Source organism: Anoplopoma fimbria, chromosome 12 (assembly GCF_027596085.1).
Source record: "Anoplopoma fimbria isolate UVic2021 breed Golden Eagle Sablefish chromosome 12, Afim_UVic_2022, whole genome shotgun sequence".
Classification (NCBI taxonomy): Eukaryota; Metazoa; Chordata; class Actinopteri; order Perciformes; family Anoplopomatidae; genus Anoplopoma; species Anoplopoma fimbria.
This window is the reverse complement of record NC_072460.1, coordinates 19,589,099-19,598,868: the sequence shown is the minus strand read 5'-3', so window position 1 is coordinate 19,598,868 and position 9,770 is coordinate 19,589,099. Positions and strand designations below refer to the sequence as shown.

Here is a 9,770-nt window from a genome sequence, read left to right as displayed (position 1 = left end):
TCTTCAAAAACATAGAAAAACACAAAAAGACTAAATCTGATGACTGTGAGGAAGTGGGTATAGATGCCCTTTATAATTACGAGGGAATGGCATCATCCAAAACGTTGTTTTTTCAATTTCCACAACTATATTTAAGTATTTTTTCAATACTGGAGCCTCATAAATATAAATAAAAAAAGAAACATGAACTCAGATCCATTCTTTAAATTCAAGTTTTGTTAGTCACCCCATTTGAGAAAGTGTGCCCCCTGTTTGCTCACATCAAACAAAACAGAAAAGGAGGAACATTGTGTGTGTTCAAATCAATTCGAACAAAACTAAACTTCATTCTTTTTTTTTCTAACAACCAATAACACTTATTAATTGAGAAGATGAACTTCAATGGTACGATGGAAATAAATCACACTTCACATATCGGAACACCCTCTGGTGGTTTGGCAAACTGAGGGGATTTATATGTGCATATACTCTCTATAACCATGTACAAACATCTGCTGATATAATTAATCACTGATCAAAACAAATAGTGTACAATATTCATCATACTCATAGCAGGTGTATTATAATATCGATAAAACAGCAAGAAGCTTCAGAAACATTCAAAATATATTATTGATTGTATCATTAATTTCCCCCATACCCCACAAGGAATGCATTATAAAGCCAGGTGGCTCCTGTCGACATGTAAAAGACCATTAAGCAAAAGACTGTCAGGAAACCGTGCATTGGTTTTAGAAATTTAAGACAAAGCAACATATTCTGAGGTCTCCTTTAGAAAAAAAGATGCCTGTCAGCAAAGCGGAACTTGCAAAAGTGGACAGAGACATCGTGAAGCCAAGTAAATTATTGCAAAGTCAAGGAAATTTTTTTTTGCAACTCTCTGCTGTTTTAATGTCAAACTCCGCTGGAATGCATTTGGTGCTTTTGTCTTTATTTACATCCCGATGTAAGTAGCTGGATATATACGGTCTCTGTTATTTTTTTTTCTCCAGTCTCACATTATCACATCTTGGTACTGTACATATAAATAGTCTCATACAGCCTCAACTAGACTTCAAACAATTAAAACTGAGGCAATATATCTAGATATAGATTTAGTTTCATCTTAAATTATATGGCTATAGACTTTTTTGATATTTTGTGTGTGAGTGTTTATTCATTTGGATGTTCACGTGTGTGTGTGTGTGTGTGTGTTTCTGCGTGTGCATGTTTCAAAGATGTATGCACTCTAGCTGTGCCATTTATTTCCACCTACATGTGTGGGAAACGGAGGTGAAAGTAACAGAGACGAAGCAAACTGCGTTTCTTCTTGTCACTAGCGCTGCTGCTGTTACTCTCTGTCCTGGCAGACTTGGTCCTAGGCCGAGATCTGCCAACCTCCTCCACTCTATGATCTGACCTCTGACCCCTGGGGCCCCACATCTTGCTCACACCACGGTACTTATCCGGTTGATAGGCTTGGACTTGGAGCTGCCCCCTGTACCTGTCGCTCCAGCCCCCGTCACCTGCGGCCCCTGCTGAGGCTGCCCGGGGTGCTGGGGGGAGAGGGGAGAGAGGTGTAAGAGGGGGTAAGGGGGGACGAAGGGGGGGTAAAGGGGAATGTGGTGGGGGAGGCGGGATGGAAGAGAGAGGAGGGTACTGGGGCAGATACGGGCGCCGGCTGATGCGTGATGCGCATTGACGGAGGCGGACGGCAGGTTGTGGGGCAGAGTGCCGAATATGAAGTGTGTTTGATGGGTGGTGTGGTTGGCTGGGTGTGGTGTGTGCACGTGTCCGGGGTGGGTTTGGGAGTGTGCGTGTGGGTGCGGGTGGGAGTGGGACAGGGTTAAAGGAAGTTTGGTGCCAGGGACGGCGCCCCCTCTGATAGAGTGTGTAGGCTGCGCGTGGTACAGGGCGAACTGCGGGTTCTGGGAATGTTGGGAGAGAGGAGAAAGGGGGGGGACATCCCACCACCATGTTGGCGTAGCGAACCGGAAGCCCATGCTGGGAGAGCTGGGAGAGATGGGCCAGCTGCGGGTGCTGGACGTGCGGGGGCCAAGCGGTTGACGACAGGGTAGAGGGCCTCTCTGTAAAGAATGAGGGGGCACCCCTTGCAAAGGTGGAGGGACAGTTTGGACATGGTAGCGATGGTGATGGTAGTAAGGTGGCGGGGGCTGCACGGCGCTCACATGACAGTACTGTGCGTGCAGCGCCTGGATCTTGGAAGGACCCCCGTCCAGCTGGCAAAGCGATGAAGGGGAGTGAGGAGGGGGTCCTCCCGTAGTCGGTGGGGGTACAGGTGCGGGGTATGGTGGCCCCGGTGGAATAAGGGGCCCTGGTGGTTTGGCACGTTTGCTGCCGAAAAGAGACCCCAGGAAGGAGCCGCTGTTGTTGTTGCTGCTGCTGCTCCCCCCAGGGCCGCTCCCTGCTCCTGCTCTCTCTACACTGCTGGAGACTCCCCCAACTCCTGTCCCAGCAGTGGTATGTTGCTGCCCCGGCCCACCCCCCACCCCCGATCCGGGGCTCAGGATGGGGCGGTGAGGCCGGAAGTCTTCTGTTGCGTAGCAGCCGGGCACCACGCCTGCCACCGTGTAGCGCTGGTGAGGCTGTGGGCTGCTAATGATGGAGCCCTGGGAGAATAAAGCATCATCATGTGTTAAGTAAAAAATCCCTGAAGGATGGCACTAATGCCTCTGTTCCCACTTACATCATCACACACAGGACATATTTGTATCTGGAGGTGAAGGCCATGCATGGGGAGGGCTGAACACACACAGCCATACAAAGGGTGTCAGTGCAGGTCACACGTGAACACATGCATGTAAAAAACGCACACCATCGATATGCACACTGTACACAAACGGAGCGTGCGCGGGAAGATGAAGATCCATTAAGGGGGAATGTTACAGGACAACATCTAGTCTTTGAGACTTACTTCCATGGTACTGTCCAGAGAACCAACACTGTTCCTGCGACCACGTTTCCCTGCACCCCACCAGGAAGAGTCAGGTTAGCAAAGAGCCCAAGATTGGAAAGTTTGTTCACATGTTTTTTTTTTTGGCAAAAGATAGGAATTGCATAAGCGTGTCTTGATTTCAGAGAGAAAGTGGAACAGTATGTAGAAGTGGATGAAAAATCATGTAAAAGCTGTGCTACCCAATTCAACCCAGCAAACAGGAAGGAAACGGAATTAAACGCTGTCTCTGATGTGCTGTTTCCTCACCTGCATCAGACAGGTCCCTGAGAGACGAGCTGAGAGCCGTGCGTTTGAGACCCTCACCCACTGAGCAGTTGTCATCAAAACTTGTCCTTCCCAGAGTGCCATTCACCACATCGCCCTTCACACCTACGCCTCCAACAACACCTCCAGTGAGCAAGCTGGGCCGCATCACACCTTTCTGTTTCTCCAGCTCCGCTGTAAATAAACACAAAAGGGCACAGGGGGATTTAAAATGAGAGGGAGACACGATGCAGAGGAAGATAAGTCATATACCGACACCTCCAGCACTCCATTTCTTGATGTAGAAAGCTGTACGAATCATCATGCCTGCTAAAGTCATAGTTCACAGTAATGACCAGTAGATGGGGTACTTACATTCCACTCTGTATTTCTCCATCTCTTGCACTTCAGCAATACTCTCCCTGAGGTCGCTAACAAAGCGGGTGCGATCTTGCTGACTGGGTGCCATAAAGATGATAAGAACCTTCCTCTCTCCACCCAGGGCTGCTGAGGTCAGGCGGATACCATGTGGGTAGTCTAAGAGACGCAAACACAGGAAATAATAAAATACTTAAAGTGGCAGTTTTGAAGATTTTCATTTAAATAAATGTCTGTTAGGTCACTGTCTATCACCGAGGGAGGTAATACACCGGTGATTGAGCCTACAGCCCAATAATGAAAGTAGTGATTTATTTTAATATCTGCAGTATTACAAACTAGGTGTCTGTGCAGACGTTCCTGGGGATTTTCTTTTTTTTTTCTCCATTGTATACACACAAAGATGTATCTACGCACACAATTCTGTAACTTGAAGCTCTCCTATCAACAAAAAGAATCCAGACTGATAAGGACAATTCCTTTGTTCCCCTTAAATAGAAAACGCTAAATCAACCCAGAACTGAAATGCTAAGGAATGCTGCTTTAATAATAATGATAATCATAGAGGGTAATTGAGAGTAGTTGAAATGTGCAAAAGGAAAAATGGGTTCTTACATGAGTTCTGGAACATGTGCACTTGCATCTCAACCAAAGGGAAAGATTGTCTGAAACTATAAGTCACTGAGGTTTTCTTCTTCTGGAATATTTTGGTCACCTGATGGGATAAACAGATGGGAATTATTAAAAGGTCTTTCAAATTAAATAGATGCCATGTCTTAAAAAGTGATGAATGTGAGTCTTACCACAAGAAGGTCGTTAAAGAGGAAAACCTCCCGTTGGTGCACCCCGGTCCTCTGCGGTCTGTTGGGGTCAGGGACCTCGTAGAGTTGGCAGCAACACACCAGTCTGCGATGTGGAAGGGACAGCACCTATATAGAAAAATACAGTACAAATGAATAAACTTTTAACAAGTAGTGATAACATATTACAAAGACCTGTATTTTGCTCACAGGCTTCTTGCCCACAATGACTCTCTCCACTGCTTGCACTTGGGACACGTGGTCATCGTTGGTCCGCAGCTCCCACTTCTGTATCCGCTGATAGATCCCAACCAGCAGGTCCCTGGGTATATCCTGGCCATTGTCTACGCCTTGGGTGGAGACAGGGATAGGGAGGGTTTTAGGAAATTAGGTTTATCTGATGCAAAAAGTCTTGTGATTTTTACTGTTTTCACAGACAAAACAAGATGTATTGTTAATAGATGTTTTTATTATTAAAAAGAGGAATAAAGGCTATGGGGGAAATATTGGAATTGCTTCTTTTTGTCCCACTGACAGGCTACCAGAGCACCAAGAGACAAAGCATGTGCTGTAGTCATGTTGTTTTATGTGATGCTGCTGAGCAGTCAATTGGATATCTAGCCTGCAAATCGACATGAGCAGAGCACTTTTCCACAGTGAAGGTGAAAATGTGAAAACTAATGTGGGTTACTACTTCATGCAAGATTTGATTGGCTGTACCAAAATAAGGTCTCCATCTACTAAGATGGATATCAAACGGTTGAATTCATGAAAAAACTAAGGGGCGCCATCATGAAAACAATTTCTCCCTTTTGGTTTTCTTTTCAAAGCAGACACATGACAAGTGGTTTATACAGCAGATATGTCAGTGGTGGAAAAAAAAGGCAATTTAATTTTTGTCCTGTAGCACCTCTCAAATTCTTGATGAAATCCTCTAGCTTCATCTTCCTCTCAGCTTTGACGTTGGGACTGTACATATCTGTGTTGAGGAGGATGATGGCGAAGGCTAAGATGAAGATGGTGTCTGGGTTCTGGAATTGCCGAACCAGCGTTGGATTACAGACACAGTATCTCTGGCTGCATAAGAGACAGAAACAGCATGTTCAAACATTTACATTTTAAATTCAGTCTTTAGCTGACCATCACTGAGCCCTTTTATCTATTTTAAATAAACACTGTGTTCAACACATACAAACCTAAAAGCTTCTATGAGCCGCTCCACTTTCTGGGCTTCTCCTTGAACTTTGATCTGAGCCTGGAATTTCCTGAGAGCATCATCCAGGTCCATTCCTGAGAAGTCCATCTCGTCGACCACACAGCTGAAACACACACTTCAGAGGTCACAGTCTAACCTCTCCTGGAACATTCATCATGGCACATATTATTTATTACACACCATGTCTGTGTGCGTGTGTCGAGGGCATTTGGTTTGCCTCAAGGTTGCATCCACTCAGACTTGGTATGATATATGTGAGATGAAATGTGGTGTGCACTTATGCTGATCTGTGTTTTGGCCTTTCCTGTACTCCCATACTCACTCTAAAACATCTTTGTTGAATTGTTTCTGTCGGCATCCCAGGAACTCTCCAATCATCTGCCTGCTGAGGCCCTTCCTCTCCAGGATGAAGCGAGCAATCCCAACCGGAGTGTCGGATACGAAACCTCTCTCTATCAGGTACTGGATCCCTTTCTCTGGCTTCCTATAGTCAACAAAAAATGACTTTCTCACTACAACTTTGCCAGTTTAATTGTATTATCCCCATTAAAATGGTCTCTAATAGGCATTTATGTGTATAAGTACAAGCATCTTACTTGTTGAAGAGGTTGAGACCTATGCGGTACTGGCGTCTCTGCACCACGTCGCTGTTGAAGGGCGGGGAGTCCCAGCTGTGGCGGCTTTCTCTCTGGTAGGTCTGCTTTCCCAGAGGTGGCAGAGGCTCCCGCAGGCTGTCCTGAGAAGAGGAGCCGGAGCTGCAGTTGACCGTCTCGTTGGAGTTGGTGGTGGAATTGAGCGAGTCGTTGTCTCCGTCCGAGCAGCACGGCTGCTCCAGAACACCGGGGGCAGAGCCGTGGAGGAGGAGGAGGACAGAGGGGTGGTGGGGGGCTGCTGGGGGAGGGACGACGACGACGGCGTGTCGGGGTACTGGTGGTGGTGGATAGGGTGGTGGTGATGGTGGTGGTGTGCCGCCACTTGGTGAGGGATGTGTGTGGGTATGGGTCTGCCGGGGGGCCGGGTCTGACCCTGGGCAGCCGCTTGGGAGGAAGGGCGGGTGCCGGTGTTGGGGGAGTGTTTGAGGGTTCCCTGAGGGGAGCAAGCCCCGACCCCGGTCTCCTGCTCGTAGACCAGCTGTCTGTTCAGAGAGCCACGATCTGAGCGGTCACTCATGTCCACAGAGCTGTCACTAGGCGGCTCAATAGTGAGGAGGGGCAGATGTGCGCCCCTCAGACGATAGTCCCTGCACTCAGTACACGGGGTGCTGCGACGACTGTTACTGCTGCCCCCTCCCTCGGTGTCCCTGCTGTCCTCACGCCCTCCGACACCACCACCGGGGCCCCAGTACTCTGTGTCAGTGCTGCTGGGCGCCCGGTCCAGGGACAGCGGGGACGACGGCATGCCATCGTCCATGTAAAGGGTGACGTCGCTGTAGGAGGTGGCGGTGCTGTCGCCGTGCATACTGAGTCCTCCTCCAGCTCCCCTGGCTCGCTCTCCTAAACCTCTTTGGGAGGAGGGGTTGCTGCTGCTGCTCCACACGCACTCCCCAAAGTCTTCACTAAGGCCTCCACCCTCCCTGCTGCCCTCCTGGGAGTCATCGCGACCCGCGCGGCAGGTGAGGGCATCGTCTATGGAGTCAGCTAAGGACTTGACCTGGAATGGGACACAACGAGTTCAGCAATCCTTCATGTTATTATACTTAATTTGTTACACATCTTAAACATAAAATTCAGCATACTTTTCAGGACTAAGACTGGTTGTGCCAGGTATGCCTGACAAGATTTTTCTTTAATTTGCTTTGTCCTGTAGTTTGATGAGTTTTTTAAATTCAGATTATCTACTTTGTGTTTTTCTTTTGGTCACTTTAAAGACCTTTGAGACTTGTCATAAAGATTTATAGCCTATAAAAACATGAACACTGTCACCTGTTTGGAGAAGGAGTCCTCTAAGTGGGTGTAGTCTCCCGGTCGGTCCGGGTCGGGGGAATGAGGAGGCCCTATGGCCACATTGTGGGTGAAGTTGGTCTGCGTCTGGGCCTGCTGCTGAGGATTTCGATCATCAAATGAATACTGCAGTCTCATGTTGGAAAGGATGATGCGGCGTGTCATGCGGCTCTCTGACGCGGAGCTTCTGAGCCGCTCAAAGTTCTTGTTCATGCGATACTGTCTGAAGGCCGTCTGAATGGTCCTCGCTGCTCTGCGACTTACAAAGGAGCCGCCATACTTTCTCTCCAGCATCTCCACCTAACAAAAAAAAGGTGGGAGAAAAGAAGAACACAGATAACTAAAAGGAATCCATCATCTATGTGTGCCAGTGCTAATGGCTTCTAGAAAACACCAAAGAACACAAAACATTCAGCATCAGTACCTTCTTATCCTGCAGATCCGTGGAGAGCTCGTAGCTGTCTGAAAGGGCCTTGCATCTCTTGTTCTCCTCTTCCTCTTGCTTGCGGAGGGCCAGACTAGCAGGTTGGTGGCGTGTTCGCAGTGCCCAGGCCAAGCTGGCTGAACTGGAGGCAGACACGCATGAAGGGTCCCTGGATCCGGTGGGTGCGCTGCCGGTGCTGCTGTCAGTGTAGCGCTCTGAGCCGCGCAGGTAAGGTGTCTGTCTGAATGGGCTGTCTTTGTGACTGCTGGTCTCTGGACACTGGGAGTCCCCTTCCACACTACAGGGGGGGGGAAAATGAGCAGGAGCTTTTAGAATGAGTCATGAGTAGCTTGACAAAATGTCACACCGAACATTTTAAAATGTAAATTGAATAATTGAGTAAGATCAGCGTCACTGAATTACTTAGAATAGCACTTAAGAGTTACATATTAGGACTTACATGTAAAGTTTAGAGCAGCGAGGAGATAACCATCTCTTGGAGAAACTCATGTTGAACTTGTATCACTTGTTAATTCCTATTGTTTCAGCGGTGCCAAAGCCACCAGAGATCTGACAACATTAACTGACTACATTGTGACCTGATGATCCCATAGACATAAAGGTCTCTGCCCTCTATCTCCTTCTTTTATTGAGTCAGGAGGACGAGTTAATATGCTACAACATTAAGCCAAGCCTAGGAGTGTTTCTGTGCTGCATTTGTCAGCTGCTCACTTTCTTGTTCCTTCTCTCAGTCTCTCTGTCTGTCTCTCAGTGTATGTCTGACACACAACTGTGACAGCACACTCAGAGGAGTCATCAACCACTAAAAACATCCTCCTCCACTGCCACATACCAACAACACCATACTGACAGGAAAGACCAGGTTGTTACGTGTCACTTCAGCTCCCCGTGAAATATTGTGAGTGAAAACAAATGACATCTCCTCCCAGATTCACTTTCACTCAGTCTGTTACATAGGTGGAAAAGCAAGCAGCTGAGATTTGCAAACAGATCACCGACAAAGTTAAGCTGGTTTCAAATGGAAACAATCCTATTTGCAGTCTTCAAAGCCCCCGAAAAAACAAAACTTTTAGGATTCAAGTAAGTCCAGAGAGGCTCCCGTGTCCCGTTTGCCTTGACAAAATCCACCCTAAGTCAATTATTCCTTCTTTGTTTGAGAGGACAACTACAGTCACACGTTCCTGCCTACATTTCCTCCTCCCGTTAGCCACCCCCCCTTCTGTCAGCAGTCCCATAACAAGGCAGAGAGCACAGAGGGTCGGGGATGTGTGGGAGCATTACATTCAGCACATAAACACTTGCATTGGTCTTTGTATCACACATTAATGCAGGCAACAAAAAAGGGAGAAAATGACATGGTGCCTTGTTTGACTGTAACCATTTTTGGCTTTGAGTGGGTCAGCTATTGTCCTTCCCCCCTCCCTCATTGTGTCGTTGCTATTCTGCTGGACTTCCTGTGTTAGTGTTTAGCCGGCTGAAAACAGGACAAGTAGGAAAAGGCTCCTTTGAAAACAAGGACATAACTTGAAGGTATTTCAATTTGTTAGTTTTGATCCTGTAAGTGATGCTGAAACATAAGCAAACCACATGTCTGTGCCTGTACCAAGACTCCTCTGAAAGGACGGAGGGGAAAATGTTATACAATGCAAGTTATCTCAGCAGGACATCCTGTGCCTACAAGCAACACATGACCTGGCTAAATTATTGTTGAGTCTAATAACAGAACTGAGGACAACTCCATTTTGTTGCATAACACAAGAGTCATGCAAAAGCCCAGTGATTAAAAAAGATA

General features: G+C 47.3%; 1 protein-coding gene across 1 annotated transcript; it reads right to left on the bottom strand.

The window, feature by feature from the left end:
- Positions 1 to 1,427: 1,427 nt before the first annotated feature.
- Positions 1,428 to 8,549, bottom strand: iqsec2b (IQ motif and Sec7 domain ArfGEF 2b). The gene is given in 15 exon segments (XM_054608739.1): positions 1,428 to 2,609; positions 2,915 to 2,964; positions 3,203 to 3,394; positions 3,575 to 3,736; positions 4,193 to 4,292; positions 4,381 to 4,506; positions 4,588 to 4,727; positions 5,288 to 5,454; positions 5,574 to 5,696; positions 5,916 to 6,077; positions 6,190 to 6,600; positions 6,603 to 7,243; positions 7,516 to 7,833; positions 7,958 to 8,255; positions 8,418 to 8,549. Coding segments are annotated over 15 exon segments (4,122 nt in total). The 5' UTR covers positions 8,468 to 8,549.
- Between the last annotated feature and the right edge of the window lie 1,221 nt (positions 8,550 to 9,770).